Source organism: Tenrec ecaudatus, chromosome 14, assembly GCF_050624435.1.
Source record: "Tenrec ecaudatus isolate mTenEca1 chromosome 14, mTenEca1.hap1, whole genome shotgun sequence".
In the NCBI taxonomy this organism is placed as follows: domain Eukaryota; kingdom Metazoa; phylum Chordata; class Mammalia; order Afrosoricida; family Tenrecidae; genus Tenrec; species Tenrec ecaudatus.
Window position 1 is genome coordinate 55,093,017 of NC_134543.1, and position 20,327 is coordinate 55,113,343.

At 47.1% G+C, this 20,327-nt stretch overlaps 1 protein-coding gene across 3 annotated transcripts in view; it reads left to right on the forward strand.

The window, feature by feature from the left end:
* Positions 1 to 6,904: 6,904 nt before the first annotated feature.
* Positions 6,905 to 20,327, forward strand: part of CDKL1 (cyclin dependent kinase like 1) — a 63,559-nt gene continuing 50,136 nt past the window's right edge. The window contains exons 1-2 of one of the 3 annotated variants that reach the window (XM_075531205.1): positions 6,905 to 7,225; positions 7,332 to 7,598. In XM_075531205.1, the coding sequence (XP_075387320.1) occupies positions 7,431 to 7,598 (168 nt within the window). In that variant the 5' untranslated portion in view covers positions 6,905 to 7,225; positions 7,332 to 7,430. The remainder of the gene's footprint in view (positions 7,226 to 7,331; positions 7,599 to 20,327) is intronic. The other 2 variants (XM_075531207.1, XM_075531204.1) reach the window with 2 other exon arrangements.

Consider the following 20,327-nt stretch of genomic DNA (forward strand, 5'->3'; position numbering starts at 1 on the left):
CCTTTCAAAGTTGATCTCTCATATTCTGCTCGCACTTCTTCCAAACAAAACAACTGGCGCAGCTGCTCGTCACGCTGCTCCCTGGTCCAGTGCCTGCGGAGGCAGGAATAACCGGCGCGTTGCTCCCTCCTCTCACTACCACTGGCCGGGCGCAGTTCCAAGATCGCTGGCTACTGAACCCTGTCGAGTCCATAAAGTTAATTTTCCAGACCAACTTTAACCTGGTATGAACTTCACTCAAGGTAACTCGGGGGAAATTCACACTACCTGTCTCATCTCATTTATACGACTGGCCTTCCAAAAGTTTCTGGGAAAATTAAGTGAAGAAGTAATAGAATTTTTCCATGAGCTTAAAAGGATCCTTGTGTTTATTTATGTGCATAATACCCAGTTTATATATCTACACATGCATGTATAAACACGTATATGCACACTGCCCGTTGCCACCTAGTCAATTCTGACTACTTTGTTGTTAGGGGCCAGTTCCGACCCATAGGGACCCCATGCACAACCGAACAAAACCCTGCCTCCCCTGAGCCATCCTCGCAATTGTTCCTGTGCCTGACACAGCAACCTTATAAAACACAGAATTGCCCTCAACGGTTTGTAAGACTCTGAACCTCGATGGAAGTGGACTTGCCACCTTTCTCCTGTGGTTTTGAACCAATTTATAGCTGAGCATTTAACCACTGCATCACCAGGGCAGCGTGGGTGCATATTCTCTCTCAGTACACACACACACACACACACACACACACATATATATATATATATATATTTTGGGACACACACCAAACCACATTTCAAAGACCTGCTGTAATACAAAGTGAGTTCTCTAATGAAAAAAGAGTTAAGCTTGAAATCAACAGGAAGAAATCTGGAAAATCCCCAAGTAGTTGTAAATTAAACAGCATACTTCAAAATAACCCATGGGTCAAATAGGAAGTCACAAGGGAAATTGGAGAATATTTTGAATGGAATGAAAATAAAACATCACGCTTTGTAGGATGCATTTAAAGTAGCTCTTGGAAGAGATTTTATACATTAAAGGCTTATCTTAGAAAAGAATAAAAATCTAAAATCAAGATCTAAGCTTCTACCTTAAAAAGCAGGTTAAACCCAAAGCAAGCACAAAAAAGAAATGATGGAGAACAATTCAATAAAAACAGGCAAATAATAGCAAGAAATTTTTAAAAGGTAGTTCTTTTTACCTATAGACAGCAACTGGAGGGAAAGATTCTAGGCGTTATGGCGAGGAGGTTGGGGAGAAACGAGGAGCTGATGAGTCCGAGAAGGAAAGATAACACTCTCAAACTGCCGATAGCACAACTCTTTAATATGTCTAAACGAGTGAGTTGCATGATATGTCAATAATCTACTTAAAATTTTAAAGCTCTTTTAAAAGAGCAATAAGATTTGGCTAAATAAATAGAAAAGCAATAAAGCTGATAATCCCTTAGCCAAACATATTAGGAAAAACAAACCCAGCAAACCATAACTCACCCGTATCGAGTGAAATAAGGAATACTAGTGTAGATCCTACAAACATCAAGGGATAATTACATAATATTATGAACAACTTGATGCCAGATGCCATTATGTTGATTCTGATTCATACTGTATGTCCAACAGAATGAAAACGGCCTGATCCTGAGCCAATCTCAGAATTATTACTGTGCCAGGGGCTTGAGTGGAGAGCAAATGTTTTGAGAAAGATGAGGACAATGAATGTACAAATGTGCTTCACATAATGGATGGATGTATGGATTGTGATGAGTTGTATGAGCCCCCGATAGAATGATTTTTAATCATTTTATCATTGTGTAAAGCACATTTGTACATATGTTGCCCGCATCAGCATTTGATCTCTGGACTGCTGTTTCCCTGAGCATTGATTGTGGGTCCAAGCGAGACAAAATCCTTGACAACTTCCACCTTTTCTCCATTTATCAGGATGTTACCTACTGGTCCACTAATGAGGCTTTTGGTCTTTTAAAAAAATTGTTTTATTGGGGTTCATACAACTCTTATCACAATCCATACATACATCAATTGTATAAAGCACTCTGTACATCCATTGCCCTCATCATTCTCAAAATATTTGCTCTCCACTAAAGCCCCTGGCATCAGCTCCTCCTTTTTACCCCTCCCTCCCCACTCCCCTCTCCCTCATGAGCCCTTGATAATTTATAAATTATTATTTTGTCATATCTTGCCCTGTCCGATGTCTCCACTCACTTTTCTGTTGTCCATCCCCCAAGGAGGAGGTCACATGTAGATCCTTTTAATCTGTTCCCTCTTTCCAACTCACCCTCCCTCTACCCTCCCAGTATCGCTACTCACACCACTGGCCCTGAAGGTATCATCCGCCCTGGATTCCCTGTGTTTCCAGTTCCTATCTGTACCAGTGTATATCCTCTGGTCTAGCCATACTTGCAAGGTAGAATTCAGATCATGATAGTGGGGGATGGGGGGAAGGAAACATTTAGGAACTGGAGGAAAGTTGTATTTTTCATCAGTGCTACATTACACCTTGACTGGCTTGTCTCCTCCCCTAGACCCCTGTGCAAGGGGATCTCCAGTGGCTGACAAATGGGCGTTGGGTCTCCACTCTGCACTCCCCCCGCTCATTCACTATGGTGAGATTTTTTTTGTTCTGATGATGCTTTATACCTGATCCCTTCGACACCTCATGATCGCACAAGCTGGTGTGTTCTTCCATGTGGGCTTTGTTGCTTCTGAGCTAGATGGCCGTTTGTTTACCTTCAAGCCTTTAAGACCCCAGATGTTATCTCTTTTGATAGCCAGGCACCGTCAGCTTTCTTTCCCACATTTGCTTATGCACCCGTTTGTCCTCAGTGATTGTATCATGGAGGTGTGCACACAATGATATGAATTTTTTGTTCTTTGATGCCTGATAACTGATCCCTTCAGCACCTCGTGATCACACAGACTGGCGTGTTCTTTCATGTGGGCTTTGTTGCTTCTGAGCTAGATGGCTGTTTGTTTACCCTCAAGCTTTTAAGACCCCAGACACTATCTCTTTTGATAGCTGGGCACCATCAGCTTTCTTCACCACATTTGCTTATTCACCCACTTTGTCTTCAGTGGTTGTGTCTGGAAAGTGAGCATCATAGAATGCCAATTTAATAGAAGAAAGTATTCTTGCATTGAGGGAGTACTTGAGTGGAAGCCCAACATCCTTCTGCTACCTTAATACTAATCTATAAATATAGGCACATAGATCTATTTCCCTATTCTCATATACAAATATATTTGCATATGTACATGTCTTTATCTAGACCTCTATAAATGCCCTTTGCCTCCTAGTTCTTTCCTCTATTTCCCTTGATTTTCCTCCTGTTCCACTATCATGCTCCATCCCCACCTGGGTTTCAGCAATATCTCTTCGTTACATTACCCTTGATCATGCCCTACCAGGCCTCCCACATCTACCTCACCAGCAGTTTGGAGCACTTGTTGTTCCCTTGTCCCTGGGTTTGTTAATACCACTTCCTTTCCCCCCACCTCCCCGTATCCCATGTCCCCATGAACTGCCGGTCCCGTTGTTTTCTCCTTCAGATTGTTCATCCAGCCTATCTTATTTAGACAGACCTGTGGAGATAATAACATGCACAAAAACAAGACAGAGCAAAACCAAGACACAATATACAACAAAACAACAACAGCAAACCACTGACAAAGATCAAAACAAAACACAACAAGAAAGAAAAGCTTGTAGTTAGTTCAAGGATTGTTTGTTGGCCTTTAGGAGCGTTTTCCAGTCCAGTCTGTTGGGGCACCACGCCCTGGCCCCAAAGTCCACCTTCAGCATTCCCTGGGGACCATGCTGCTCCATTCCCTTGCTGTTCCGCTGCACTCCCCCAGTGCTTTGCCTCTGTGTGGTGGGATCAGGTCTGGCACAATTCCCACACTGTGTCTCCAGTGCTGTCCCCCACAGGGCCATGTGTCAGTCAGGGGCATCATGTCTCATAGTGGGGCTGGCCATGTGGTCCTCTCTGTGGACTGGCTGCTCTAATTGGGGTCATCATCCTCAAGGCCTGGTGGGCCAGGATATGCTCCACTCTGTCCTCTTCCCCCTTCATCTGCTCCCATGTGCTCCGATCAGATATGTCTCTCTCCTGGAGCTGCAGATTCAATGCTGTCCTTTGAAATAATTTCTTCTGAGGGGAGGGGCAGGCGTCTACTTAGTATTTGGTACTGGGGCCAGCCCCCTAGACCTCTCCACTGGTTCCCTACTCACGTCTACTCCAAGTCTGGTCCCTCTTTCTCTGGTCTTCTTTACATTGAGTTGGAATCCAATCGCCGGTGTAACCTGGCAGTCCATGGTATGGTCAGGAGTCTACTAAACTGTAATTCAAATGCACCAGTTCTTCTTTGGTCTCCTTTATCCATTGTCCACCTTTTGTTCTGCATATAAGGTGATTGAAAGTACCATGGCCCAGTCAGATGTATGCTAGTCTCAAGAGGTCTTTTGCAGCACATTTGCCCAATGCAGTAAATTTGACTTCTTGATCGTTGCTTCTCTGGATGTTGATTGTGAATCTGAGTAAGGTGAAATCTTTGACATAAATATTTTCTCCATTTATCATAATGTTGCTTATTGGTCCCTAGGAATTTTGTTTTCTTTATGTGAAGGTATACTGTTAAAGGCTATAGTCTTTGATGGGCATCTTTCAGCCAGCAAGCTGCAATGATCACAGGTGGCTAACGAGTCTTCCTCCACTCCTAATGTCAAGTTCTTCTTCATATAGTTCAGCTTTTGTGATTATTTGCTTATCATACAGATTGAGTAATATGGTGAGAAGACAGGACCTGCAGCACACACATTTCCTAACTTTAAATCACGCAGTGTCTCCCTGTTCTTTAAATGACGATCTCTTGGTCTGCGTTCAGGCTCCTCATGAGCACAGCGAAGTGTTGTAGAATCCCATTCTTCCCAATGTTAGTTATCATTTGTTAGGACGCACACAGTCCAATGACTTTAAATAGCCGATAAATCACAAGCAAAACGCTTTCTGGTATTCGTTGCTTTCCCTCAAGAGCCATCTGATATCAATGATATCTCTTGTAACAAAATATTTGAGAGGAAGTCTTGCCCTCCTTGAGTCTACGGAGCATGCGGGTTACACTGCTTTCCAAACAGATGTACTCATTCTTCTGGAAGGCCATGATACTTCCCGTATTCTTCTCCAGCACCCTAATTCAAGTACGTCGGTTCTTCAGTCTTCCTTCTTCATTGTCCAAAGACCATGGCTTGGGTCAGGCACAGCTTAGTCTTCAAGGTGACATCCTTGGTCTTCAGCACCTTAAAGGGATCCTGTGCAGATTTGCCCGGTGCAATGTGGCATTTGATTTCTTAACTGCTGCTTCCATGAACCTTGATTGTGGATCCAAGCACGATGAAATCCTTGAAAACTCCATTCTTGTCTGTTTATCTATGGTCCAGTTGTGAGGATTTTGGTCTTCTTTACATTGAGCTGTCATCCATACCAAAGGCTGAGGTCTTCGCTCCTCATCAGCAAGCGCTTCAAGTCCTCTAGTTTTCAGAGAGCAAGGCTGTGTCATCTGCATATCTCAGGTTATTAATAAGCCTCCCTCAATCTGACGCCACGTTCTTCACTGAGTCCAGCTTCCTGGCTGCTGTGCTCAGCGCACACACTGAGTAAGGTGAGAGGATACAACCCTGGTGCACCCCTTTCCTGATTTGAAACCAGGCAGTGTTTCCTTGGTCTCTTCAAATGACTGCTTTTGACAGGATCCACATGAGCCCAATGAAGTGTTCTAAAATCCCCATTCTTCTCAAGGTTCTCAGTAGTTTGTTACGATCCAAAGTCAAGAAAACACAAGACAAATATCAAACATTCTATCCCTCTTACCATGTCTTCGGGACATACACTACGGACAAATGCAACAGCATGGATAAAGCTGAAATGCTTTACGGAGAGATGCCAGACTTAAAAGACGAGGACGTAAGTTACGGCATCATTTATATGGTATTCTGGGAACAGCCAAGTCATAGAGCTAGAAAACAGAGCCGTACTGGCCATCCACAAACCATTTCTGGAAGGCTTACAGACCACCTCGAGCCCCTGCATGGACCCCCATGCTACTCATTTTTCAAGGCAGTTGCCAATCCCTCTCCCACCATCTCCAGTTCCTTTCTGAATCCCACTTACACTTACATCTAGCTGCGTGTGCTGGGCACAGCAGGGATCCGTTGCATAGAGAACGTGTTCCTTCTCCCTTCAGGTTCTGTTTGCAATCAAACAGGTCCCTCGTTGCGAGACCTAGGGAATTGGGTGGCCTATGAATGATCTTACCGCATCATTTCCCAGGTCCGACAACTTCCCCTCCTTGTGCTTACACCGGGAGAACGGAGAAGGGTGGGAATGAGGACAATTTGGACAGGCCCTGCCTGCCTCATAATCAAAGGAGGAGCCCCCCACCCCCATGGGCCCCCCACCCCCATGGGCTAGTGGAGGGAAGTGTCGACTCTTTAACAAAACTCAGCCAACCTATCGCGCCTCCTCTTCCATTCTGCAGCTTTCCCTTCCTGCCAGTCATGCATTCGTTTATTCCTCCACCACTGGATGCTACGTCGTCGCTGATCTGAAGCTGCAAGGGTAGAAAGGGCGGTGCGCGGGCCACCGCCAACGGTGCAAGCGGGGCTCCCGGCCCCGGCGTCTTCCCATCCAGAAGGCCGCCTCGCCCCGGCCCGAGCGCGGCCAGTTGGGCCCTTCCCGCCGCGAGGGCTGCGGTGCCCGGCGCCCCGCCCAGGCCGGTTCCCATGGGGACCGCAGACTGGGCCGCCGCCGCGCGCGCCGTGAGTCCCGGGCTCGGGAGGAGGCCTGGCCGGGCAGCCACGTGGCGCCGCGCGCGCCGGGCGAGGGTGGGACGCCCGGGCGGCGGGAGCGCGTCCTCGGCGCAGCTGCAGCGGCGGACCTGCAGCCCGCGCCCGCGCGCGGTCCCGCGTAGTGCTCGCCCCCGCCCACCCCGCACCCCCCGCGCGCGCCCCGGGAGCGGGCGGCGGAGGCTGGTGTCTTCCTGCCCCAAGGAAATGCGACCCGCAATTAGAACCAGGGAAGCCCGTGCCTGCCCGGTGCGTCGGGCGGCTCGGGTGTCTCGGGTCGGATGAACTCGGACGTGGCAAAGATGAGCTTACAGCTCGGCTGCTTGTAGGACGAGAGGTGGTTTCACTTGGGTATGTCACCAGCGGGTCCCCGAGGCCGCCGACGGCGGGGCCGCTGCCGACCGGGCGGGTCTCAGGGTCCACTCCGGAGTCTTTAACGAGTGCCGCTCTGTTCCAGGTCCGCGGTGGGGGCTCCGTGCACGCTGCTTGCTCGCCTGTTTTATAAGCGACGTTTCCAAAGCATGTGAAGGTCCATCTCCAGATTTATTCCTCTGCGATGGAGAAGTATGAGAAAATCGGGAAAATTGGCGAAGGCTCCTACGGAGTTGTTTTCAAGTGCAGACACAGGGACACGGGTCAGATTGTGGCCATCAAGAGGTTTCTGGAATCCGAGGACGACCCCGTCATAAAGAAAATCGCCCTCCGTGAGATCCGCATGCTCAAGGTAATCCAGTGATTCTTGAAAGGGCGTTTTCAGGGACCCAGGAAACACGGTAAAGTGTTTGCGTGAGAAGTGGTTTCCTCCAGCGACTCAAGGAACACCGTGTACAAGTCACTTCTTAGGCAACAAATAGGGAAGCAGAGGCTAAAAGGTGCGGTGAGAGGAGCAATCTTACGGGAAGCCCCTCTGAGATCCTGTGGATATTTTAACTTACCACCAATAAGGTCTCTCGCGCGCGCATCTTCTGCAGAGCAGGGCTTTGAAGCCAAAGTGCTTCAATGGCACAGGAGCGTAAAGCAACCCAGGCTTACCAGCACTCATGCTTTTTAAACCGCTTCGCAGTTTGCTACTGATCTCCTGCTGTTTTAAGAGAATGAGTCATTCACCTGTTCTCAAACAGGAGGAAGGAGATAGACTTTTATCTAGTACTGCTGAGCATCCTGGCTCTTAAAAGAAGTGTTCATACAATCACCTTAAATTGTCGCTTTAAAAATGTTTTAAAAAAACAAAAAACAACTCGAGAAGCCTAGCGCTCAGAAGCAAAAGCAAAAAGTTCATTTTGTACAAATAATCCACCCCACCCCCACCCCCAATACACACACCTAATGAAAAGAGGCTTCTTTTCTTGAGTTTTTGGGAAAATGAAATCCAAATCGCAATGATGAATGTTACATATAATGAATACAGTGGTGTGTGTGTGTGTGTGTGTGTGTGTTGGGGTGGGGGGAATCACTTTTTAACAAACAGTTATGCCCCCTGCGTTCGGACAAGTATTCCGCCAGAGTTCTGTGGCGGGGGAAGAACAACTTCGTGAAATACCAGGGGATCCCTCTATCCTTCTCTCCATTTGCTCCAAGTCTCTCTCAAAAGCTCCCTTTCTCTGTGAGTTACATTGGTGGGTCCTCCATCCCTGATGAACACCTGGATTGGGAAGTAGCAGGCTTGGGGTGGATCAGAGGGGAAGCTCCTATTTGAGTTGGGGATGCTCTTTACTGGGGGTGCGGTGGGGAGGGGTGTTACCTATTCTGAGAAAAAAACTTCCTTTGCCCCCAAGTGAAGTGCGAACCAGGGAGGTGAGCATCACCATTTAGGGGGCTCTGTGGGTTCTTTTCACTTGACTTTTCCCAGATGTGTGTGTGTGTGGGGGGACGGGACTTGCATTTCAAAGGACTCCTGGAAGAAAAAGCCTGTTTCTAACAGGAAAGGACATTCTCTGACTCTGAAGGTCACCTGTGAATGCCTCTCAGTCTTCTCACCGATTTATCAATATGCCCTTACAAGTGTATCTCTTAGAATTAATCAAGTACCTCCCCAGGACGGGAGCCTCCTCTCCGTCCCCTCAAAGCACACACTGCTTGGAACATAGGAGTCATGATTGGATTTAAAATGAACAGAACGTGTTAACAGGAAAGGCAGGTGTTGCCAATAAACTAGGGAGGCGCTGTGTTCTTGTGAATGACAGGATTTGGGTTGCTCCCAAAGGGTAGAGTGTGTGCCTAGAGCCTGATCCCGGAGACACGCTGTGATTCTTGGGACAGGAAACTGGTGCAGTCCAAGCAGGTGTTTTAAGGGTCTTAGCTGAGCTGACTTCCAGCAAGACCTTTGGGATATGAGAAGAGCGCAGGTTGGTGGCCCCAGGGAAGGTTGCAGCTTAGTAGCGCGGTTTGTCCCTGCTCGTCGCTCACATGGCTGGGCTCCTAATGAACTGTATGAAGATCAGGGAAAACACAGGGCCTGGGAGGTGCTTCAGTAACCCTTGCCAAGCCAGGTGAAGATGGGCAGCGGTTGATGCCCTACAGGAGAGAATCTACCCTCAGCCACAACGAGAGTGTAAACGTACTCATCTGTTGATGGTATTGGGAGGTGGGGTAATCATGACAGAAACCATATTACAGAGGAAAACCCAAGTCCCTGAAAGAAGATCACCTTAGGTCAAGAAACGTGGTATGATGGGCTGGAGTCACCCCAAGCCCTGTGGTAGGAAAGACCACTGGTTGTGTATTCAGCAGGTGGCTGTACTTGAACTCAAGCCAGCCCCCTGGGGAATCTCAGTCTGCCCAGGAAGGAAAGGTTCATGTGGTTCCAAATGCAGTCAGCTAAGCAACCCACCCACAGTCACGGTTACTGTGGCCCCAACCCTCCATGTTGCTGAACCTCTCTCTGCGGAAGGAAAATGAGAGAGCAATTGCAAGGAAAAGAAAAGGCTTTCAGGTAGAAGTGGCAGAAAAAGTAGATGTTCCTTGAGGCCCATTGGCATGTGACAGCCGGACTAGCTCAGAGCATCATCAGCCATGGACTGAGAACAGCGCCGTGGGCATCTGTGACTGCTGTCTCTTGTGTCAAGACAAACGGAAAGAGAGGCAAGGAGAAGTCATCCAAGGCTTGCCATTTGGCAGGTAGGGATGGCCAAGTGCTGTTACCTAGGCTGCACAAATGACAACCTTGGAGAGTAGCTATTGTTATCTCCACCTGACAAGTGGATTCGGGGTGGTTATTGATTTGCCAAGGCCTCCCACTTTGTACATTGGACTACAAACACAGTCCTGCTGCTCCCACACACCAGACCTACCGCCTCACCCCAGGCACTGTGCTTCCAAGTCTCCTGCTGGCCTGCAGAATTTCTCTGGCCTTTGTGCTAAAACACATGACTGCACGGAAGCTTGGTTGCAGATTCTTGGCGACATAATCGGTTCTCTCCAAATCCATTTTCAGCCCCCCAGGGAGTATGTGAGAGAGTAAACAAGTTATGATCTGCCGCCAACAAACGTGAGAGTAAACACAGACAAACATGGACACTGTGACTTTGTAGAGTTATAAGCATTGCAGTATACCATATGCATGCTCAGTAGGAATAATTCCCCCTACGGGGGCAAAGAGTCCGATTGGGTTCATGTATAAAGTATAGATATTAAAATACATATAGATATGCAAGCGGTATTAATACAGCTAAGGAGGCTTGGTAGCACAGTGGTTCTGACCTGTCTTCTGAGGTTGCTTGTAGTGGATTCAACCTGCCAGCCTTTCGGTTGATCGACAAGCACTTAATGATTTGTGCCATCCAGGAACTCCAGAAAGACTCCTTAACCCAAGCCAAACTCATTGATTTCAACTCAGATTTACCTTATAGGGCAAAGTAGAACTGCTGTGTGGTTCCCAAGGCGCTAAGTCACTACAGAAGCCGACTGCCACACCTTTCTCCTGCAGAGCTGCCGGTGAAGTCAAACTGCTGACTTTATGGTTAGCAGCCAGGCGCCCAATCACAACATGGCCAGAACACATTAAACTGAAAGCCAAAGCTAAGCCCACTGCCATCGAGTCTCTTCTGACTCATAGCAACCTTGTCTAGTTTTCAAGACGAAGTCTGTATGGAAACAGGCAGCCTTATCTTTCTCCTAAGAAGCAGCTGGTGGGTTTGAACTGCCAACCTTGTAGATGGCAGTCCAGCCCTTATCTGACAGCGTCATCCGAGCTCCTTTATAGACTCCTTAGAGCAGTGCTTCTCCACCTTCCTGATGCCGTGACCCTTTAATACATACAGTTCCTCATGTGTGGTGACACCACCCTCCCACCCCACCCCCACCCCCGCCAACCATAAAGTTATTTTCATTGCAAAAGAACTATTTCATAACTACTTCATAACTCATTTTGCTACTGTTATGAATTGGGTGACCTCTGTGAAAGGGTCATTCAACTCCCAAAGGGGCTGTAACCCACAGGTTGAGAATCGCTGCCTTGGGACAAAACGGGTGGGGGGGAAAGTGCATGGTATGTGAGTTGAGTGAGAATGTTGAGCAGATACCATGTGCCAGAAATGTGCTCTCATTTTATATTATTTAAATAATCATGTCTAGAAATAACCCCCCAAATGTTCTGTCTCCTCCCATTGAATAGCACTTTCAGTGGGGACCTGCAACTATGGTTAGGGTTCACAGATTCTAATCCTGTTCAAATCTGTTGGGTGACCTGGACAAGCCCTAATGCCTCCTGGCACCTGGCCTACCTTATCACCGTGATTTATGCTTCTGGAGAGCACCTGACTGACTTTTTGCTGAGGGGAGCAGAGTGTTCTCAGGTCAGACGCCTCACAGCGACCCAGCAGCCTGTGGAAGCCAAGGGCAGGGAAGCAGGATGGGGATGTGGGCGAGAGTAACGCGCTGGTGGAAAGCGCTGGTGGAAAGATAGAAAGGGACACTTAGTAACAGGTGCTGTAGGGTTCCCAGGTAAAGCATTTCCCACAGTCAGTCACCCCGGGAGCTTAAAATAGCAGACCAGAAACCACACTGAGCCAGTGCCCACCATGCTGTAGGCTGTAGGGCTGGCAAGGTCTCTGAGATCCAGAGCACTTTATTACCAGCCATACCTGCATGTGCTCTTGCACCAGCGCCCCATCACACTCTGCTAGCGGAATGCCATGTCCGTGCTCCCTAGCCTTAGAATTCACTAGAATGTCTCATTGTTTCTAAGGGCTTTTGCTCTCCACGCTCAATATTAGTTGAAGGAATATTTTCCAACTCTTGAACAAAGTCTCAAAGGGAAAGGCTTCATTGTGTTTAGGAATGTAGTCACATTGTTACCAAGATAAAAGCACCATTAGTCAGCATCAATTCCATGACTGTTTGGATTTGGTTGTTGATAGTAAGGAACTGTGGTGGTGCAGTAGTTAAAGTGCTCCACTGTTAACCAAAAAGGTCAGTGGTTCTAGTCCACCCTCCCACTCTGTAGATTTACAGCCTAAAGATTTACAGCCTTGAAAACCCCATGGACTCCCCAGAAGAATATAATACAGAGGACAGAAGATATAACCCAGGGCAAGTGGCATGTCTGTCCAGATCACTCAGGTGTGAACTAAGAGGGAGGGAGAGAGGGAGAGAGAGAGAAGAGAGAACTTCATCATGTCCTAGCAAGCCCCGGGGATGACATCCCTGCTTCGAGCAGTCAATGCACAGAGAAGACCGATGGCATTATGGGGGATAGCACTGGAGACACTGTGCAGAAAGTGCCTGGTCTGCCCCACTCACTGCAGGGTGAAACACAAAGGGACTGCAACAGGGCAGCAAAGTAACCAAGTCCCCGAGGAATCCTGAAAATAGACTCTGACTTGGGGGACAGGGCTTGACACTTCATCAGACTTGATTGGAAAACATAACTAAGGGTCAGCAGACAGACCTGGAACTATTGTTTTTTTCTTTTTCATTCATCCTATATCTATCTATATAAGGACAAACAATCCCAAGGAGAAAACAATGGGACCAATGGTCGGGCATGTGAGGGTGGAGGGTGGGGAGAGCAGGGAGCCAACAAACTCAGGGGTAAGGGAACAACAAGAGATCTAAAGTTGATGGTGAGGAGGGCATATAATGCCTCGTGGGATTTGATCAAGTGCAATGTATCTGAGGAATTAACTGAGAGCTGAATGGAAGGTGAGCATTATAGTGGGAACAGAAGAAGAGTGAAGGGAAATAGAGGAAAGAACTAGGAGGCAAAAGCTACTTATAGAGGTCTAGCTATAGGCATGTATATAAGTGAATGTATTTATAATGAAAGGGATAGAGGCCATTGTACATATATTTATTTATATGATAAGTATTACAATAGTAGATGGACTTTGGACCTCTACTCAAGGCCTCCCTAAACATAAGAACACTTAGTTCTAATAACCTGGCACTCTTTGAAACTCACCTTCCTGACACATCGTTGAAGACAAAATGGGCACATAAGTAAACGTGGTGAAGAAAGTGGATGGTGCCCGGCTATCAAAAGATAGAGCGCGTGGGGTGTTAAAGGCTTGAAGTTAAACAAGCAGCCATCTAGCAAGGAAGCAACAAAACCCACATGGACGTAGCACACCAGCCTGGGTGGTCATGGAGTATCAATGGAATCAGGTATCAAATATCAAAAGATGCAAAACAAACAGTTACATTGAGGTGAAAGAGGGTAGTTGGAGTGGAGACCCAAAGTCCATCTGTAGACAATTGGACATCCCTCCACAGAAGGGGTACAAGGAAGGGTTGATTCAACCAAGGCATAGTATAGCACCGATGAAACACACATCATTTCTCTAGTTCCTGAATGCTTCTTCCACCTCTGCTACCATGGCCCAGTTCTACCTTACAAATCTGGCTAGACCAGATGTGTACACACATTGGTACAGATTAGAGCGCTCAACACATGAAATTCAGGATACATAAACCCCTCAGGAATAGTAGTGGGAGTAGCGACATGAGGATAAGGGGGTAGTGGGGGAAAGGGAGAAAGGTGGTTATATAGCCCCCTCCCCCTGCAGGGGGATGAATAACAAATGTGGGTGAAGGGAGACAATGGAGGGTGTAAGACATGAAATAACAACAATGACATGATTGATCAAGGATTCATGAAGGTTGGGGGTGGGCGAGGGAGGGGGGAAAAAGGAGCTGATACCAAGGGTTCAAGTAGAAAGAAAATGTTTTTGGAAATATTGATGGCAATATATGTACAAGTGTGCTTAATACAATTGAAGGGTGGATTACTATAAGATTTGTAAGAGCCCCCAATAAAATGATTAATAATAAGAAGAAAAGAAAACCCTATGGGGCAGTTGCTCTTTGTCCTATAGGGTCACTCTGAGTTGAATCGACCCTGCAGAAGTCACTGGGTTTATGTGTTGGGCTGCTAACCACAAGGTCAGCAGTTTGAACCCACTAGCCTCTCCACATATAAACATGTAGCAGTCATGGAAGTCCCCAGGGGCAGTTTTCCTTTGCCCTGCAGGGTTGCTGAGTTGGAATGAACTCCATGGCAGCCGGTTTGGTTTGGGGTTTGGGTTGCTAACAGCAGCCATTTTTAATTGTTCGGCACCATCAAGCTCTGACTCAGAGACCTTAGACACAACCCAAGGAGACCCTGCGTTTCGCTCGTCCCAGCCCTGCGCTGTCCTCCCAGTTGTTCCTCTATGTGAGCCTGTTGTTGCCGTCACGGTGTCAGTCCATCTCATTGAGGGTTTTCTTCCTTTATTCGCACCGTCTGCTTTACCAAGCTTGATGTCCTTCTCCAGAAACTGGTCCTTCCTGATACCAGATCCAAAGGGTTCATTCCTGAGCGCTATATTTCTATAGCTTGATTTAGCCTTGCCCAGCTTTCTCTGTTGTGGAACTACAAACGCCTCTGTGTGTGGAGCCAGAGCCCTGGCTGTCAGTGGGTTATGTGATGAGCTGCTAACCTCGAGGTTCAGCAGTTCCAAACCACCGGCCACGCCACAGGAGAGGTGAACTGTCTACTCCTGTACAGTTTCCCCATCTCAGAAAGCCACAGGGACAATGCGACTCTCTCCTCTCGGGTCACCAGGAGTCAGAATCAACTCCCTGGCGGAAGCTTGGTTTGTGTTTTTGTCTGTGGGAATCACAGAGGTTCAGAAGTAGTGGAGCGCTATATGAATGAGGGAGAGTGTGGAGAGCTAGCCAGTCGAGTGCAGTGTAGCAACGATGAAACATACAACCTTCCTCTAGTTCTTTAATGCTTCCTCCCCTCCCACTATCATGACCCCAATTCTACCTTACAAATCCAGTTAGCCCAGAGCATGTACACTGGTACCTATAAGACCTCACAACACAGGGAATCCAGGACAGACAGACAGGCAGACACACTTTTTGTCTCCCAATGAATTCATGGGGTTTTTAGGAAGAGAGCATGTTGCAAACCCCCATCCTCCTTTTTGACTGCCAGCTCGCCCTACACCTGGCTGTTGCTCTGTCCTGGCCCATGGCTGTCAGGCAGTGCTTCCTGACTCCATGGCACCACAGAATGCTCCAGGCTCATTTCATGTTTTTCCTCCCCAGCCTTGGCATCAGCATTTCCTTTAAGTGCGAAGAAATCACTTGGCTTCCCTGTTGGCAAATACTTTGCAAAAACGAAAACAATATCGTTCAGACCAAACTCAGCACAGTGGTTCAGCCTGCAGGTTGCCGGTTTTGAGCCTCTGTCTCTTACAGCTTCTTTACATGCCCATGTTCTCCTTAGGGCAGGGGTCCTCTAACTATGGCCTGTGGGCCACGTGGGGCCCGCCGTGGACATTTCTCCAGCCCGCTGGGTGTTTCTGCCCCATTTTGTTTTTTTACTTCAAAATAAGATATGTGCAGTGTGCACAGGAATTTGTTCATAGTTTTTTTTTAAACTATAGTCCGGCCCTCCAACGGGTCTGAGGGACAGTGAACTGGCCCCCCCGTTTAAAAAGTTTGAGGCCCCTGCCTTAGAGGGTGGTGCCATGTGGCCGCTCATTAGGAACACACAGATGCGTGGGGAGTTTTTGTGCACTGGTTGTCCATTGCACGGAAGACCAAGCAGAGCCTGCCCTTGCCCACAGGGATAGAAACCAAACAACGCCCCTTGTCATCATCATCTTTGTATTTGCTCAACAAGTGGAGACCTGCTTAAATATTTTTAACAAGATAACAGCAAATAGTAACAGACAGTTTGTTGGCCCACTGGAAGACTTTTTTTTAGCTTAGATCACAATGTGTTTATCTAGAAAGATTGTATTCCTGCTGTGTAGTGAATTCCTAAGTAATAAAGCTACCAGGCAAATACTTTTAGAACAAAAGGTTCAGAAATCAACAAACTAGCATTACCTTTGTTCAGACACACTTGGTAACGAGATTAAGTCTCCCTCATCTGTCAGTGCCCTAAATGCCTAACTGCGCTGCCCACTTTACCGGACACCTTAAGCTCATTGTTGCCAAGTCGGTCCCTGCTCAGAAACCACCCACGGCCACACCTTAGACTGCAGGAAATGAACTTCACCCAGGAGAATGAGGCCCAGGAGCAGCAGCGTAAATCACACCGTCAAAAGTAGAATCATGCTTTTAATGTTTGCTCTTGTTTTCTTTTTCCTAGCAAATAAAATTACAGGGTTAAACCCAAACTTACTGCCATCAAGTCAGTTCCAACTCATAGCGACCCTGTAGGAAAGCGGTTCTCAACCTGTGGGTCCCGATCCCTTTGGGAGTCAAATGACCTTTTCACAGGGGTTGCCTAAGACTATGGGAAATACATGTTTTCCGATGGTCTTAGGAACCCAGATACCGCTCCTCTGTCGTCTCCAGGCGGGTCCGCTCACGTGCAGACATGCCCACCCCCGCGTCCCCGTGTGAAGACTGCTACCCATGCTACACCGTGCTTGAAGACAAACTTTCATTTATCTGTCATTAGAAATACGTATTTCACAATATAGAATTACATACTGTTTTTGTGATTAATCACTATCCTTTAATTATGTTAAATTATAACAATGAAAGGACATCCTGCATATCAGATATTTATGATTCATAACAGTAGCAAAATGGCAGTGATGAAGTAGCAATGAAAATAATTTGATGGTTGGGGGTCACCACCACATGAGGAGCTATATTAAAGGGTCACGGCCTGAACAAGGTGGAGAACCACGACTCTAGGACCTTAAAATTGTCGGAGCCCTGGTGGTGGAGTGCTTACTCACTGGGATGCCGACCACACGGTCAGCAGTTCAAATCTGTCAGAGGCTCTGCGGGAGAAAGGAGGCTTTCCACTGCCCGAGGGGCGGTGTTATCCCCACTGCAGGCTCACCATGGGCTGGCGTCGCCTCGATGGCAGGGAGTTTGTGTGTACCGGAGCCTTACACTTCCCATTCGTCCAGGTTTTAATTCACCTTGTTGGGCAGCGTTCATGTTTGGAGCCACAACTTTGCTTTTAAGAGGCATATTTTCTTGCTAATGAGTAATCTTTTTGAATTGCTCATCAGCTTTAAAAAGCTCTCCAGTAAGAATTCTGTTGGGCGAAGCTGCCTGATGAAAGATCTTGATTTGCTGGATTCATGAAAGGTAAGGGTTTCTACACCAACTGATGCTGTCCATCTCACATTAGAACAACCGATTGGCTTTGTAACGATCACCATGTTGCCGCATTCATGTTTGGCTGAAGAAAAAAAGTCAAACTCAACTGCCATCAGGTCAACCCCAATTCACAGTGATCCTGCAGGACAGAGCAGGATTTCCGAGACTGCAACTATTTATGGGAATAGAAAGCCTCCTCCTTAACCCGAGCAGGGGCTGGTAACCACGGCTGACTGCCGACTCTGAAGTTATCCGGCCAGTGTGTAGCCCTTACGTCGCCAGGACTCCGATGGCTGAGCAATAGACATTCTAAACATTGAGAGTCAGTTCTGCTTTTCCTTTGAATCCATTTGTATTATTGCGCCTTTCATAACACTTCTGACGGACTTCACCCGTCAGCCGAATGCACGGAGAACCCCCAGTGTGCCTTGGTCACCTGCCCTGGGCCTCGAGAGGAACGGAGGACAGACCACAGTTTGGAAGACCAGGCCAGCACGTTCTCTTCCCTCCGTGTCGTCCACCAACAAGAAACAAACATACCCAATGATACCTATTGCCCTCGAGTGATGCCAACGCAGAGCGAGCCCGTGGGAAGGACGTTGCAGGACAGGGTGGGGGAGTGTGAGCACCGGAGGCTTTTTTTTTTTTAGCTCGCTGCAGGCCACTTCGCAGGGAGCCCTGCTGGCCTGACTCCTTGGACTGCTGACCACAAGGCACGCAGTTTGAAGTCGCCAGCCTCGCAGCAAGAGAAAGGTGTGGCAGTGTGCTGCTCCTGTAAAGATGGATACCTCGTCACAGCTATGTCATTCTCTTCTGCTTCTCTTTCCGCAGCCAGCCCAGATTCTTGGCATTTGGAGGAACTGAGATCAAGGCAGGTTCCCTTTACCGAAGGAGAGGGAGGGTCCCAGAGAGATTCCTCTGAGTGAGGACTGGTTTCTCCAGGTTGGAGTTAGTAATAAAGTAAGTAGTTTTTAAATTAAAAAAAGGAGTGTTTTACAAAGCCTTTCTCAGCCAGTTCTCTGAAGCCAACTTTAAATTGTTTACCTTAGTTTTACAATATATTAAAGAAATGTACATGAGTTATTTTAATCCATCCATATGAAAAAGTTATAGATGCCCCTGGTTTTTTAATTCATTTTATTAGGGGCTCATACAACTCTAACACAATACATACATACGTCAATTGTGTAAAGCACATTTGTACATTCATTGCCCTCTCAAAATATTTGCTCTCTACGTAAGCCCCTGGCATCAGGTCCTCATTTTCCCCCTCTCCCTGCTTCCCCCTCCCTCATGAACCCTTGATAATTTATAAATTATATTTTGTCATATCTTACACTGTCCAACATCTCCCTTCACCCACTTTTCTATTGTCCGTCCCGCAGAAAGGAGCTTATATGTAGATCTTTAAAATCAGTTTCCTCTTTCCACCCCACTCTCCCTCCATCCTCCCAGTATCGCCACTCTCACCACTGGTCCTGAAAGGATCATCCATCCTGGATTCCCTGTGTTTCCAATACCTATCTGTACCACTGTAAATCCTCTGGTCTAACCAATTTTGTAAGGTAGAATTGGGATCATGATAGTGGGCGGGGGGAGAGGGAGGAAGCATTTAGGAAGTAGAGGAAAGTTGTATGTTTCATCGTTGCTACACTGCACCCTGACTGGCGCATCTCCTCCTGGCGACCCTTTCATAAGGGGATGTCCAGTTGCCTACAGCTGAGCTTTGGGTCCCCACTCCGCACTCACCCTTATTCACAATGATAGGATTTTTTGTTCTGATGATGCCGGATCCCTTCGACACCTTGTGATTGCACAGGCTGATGTGCTTCTTCCATGTGGGTTTTGTTGCTTCTGACCTAGATGGCCGCTAGTTTACCTTCAAGCCTTTAAGACCCCAGACTCTATATCTTTTGATATCCAGATGCCCCTATTCATTCCCCCAATTTATTGCCCCCCCCAAGTCAAAGAGCCCATGTATCTTTCCAGATTTCTGTCCTTATATAAGGACATGTAGTTCCTTTTTAAAATGTATTACCAATGCTATCATGTTATATGTCTTCCTTTGTAATATCCTTTTTAACCTCCCTGGTGGTAATAGCGAGTGTGGCTCAGGGTCAACGTTAACTGTCAGAAGCGGTAACCCTGAGCCACACTCGGATTACACTGCAGAGCAGTCTCTTAACTGCTCCCGGTCCTGCGGTGTCCTCCGCTGTGGTCGCGAGTGATCTGACTTCCTCATACCTGGAGTGTCTACCAGAGAGATTAAAATAAGTAATTTCTTAAGAATGACAGGCCTGCAATATAAAACAACTTTTATGCAAAACAATTTACTGCTTTGATTACAAAATTACTGACATAATTAGACTTCCAAGGAGGTAAATACTTAAAAATATATGTTGAACATTTTCCCAAGTCATTACATAGAGGAGCTTTACTCTTTTTCACAGCTCTATTTGAGTAACGTGCTATCATCTATTAGCTAATTACTGATTAATGGACGTATGTGCTTTCATTTCATTTGAGTAAGCACCTGAGAGCACAATTGTTGGCTGATGTGGTCAGACTGCGTAGCTTTGTAAGAAACTTCCAGACTCGCCTCCTAAGGTTACTCTTGATTTCGAGTCTCCACCATCCATGGACAAAGTTCCTGTGGCCCCACGGCCTTGCCAGCGTGTAATGTTGTCAGCAGTTCGGATATTAGCTGTTGGCATAGATGTGACACGTGCTCATTTCTCACTTATTGACATGGCTCGTTTCCAGTGACCAGGTTGTTGTGTGGTGTTATGTGAAAATGGAGAGTAACTACATTGTTTCTTAAACGCCAAATTCCCTCGTTACATAACTGGCAAACCACTGAGAATCATAACCCAACCATCTTGACCATTATCGT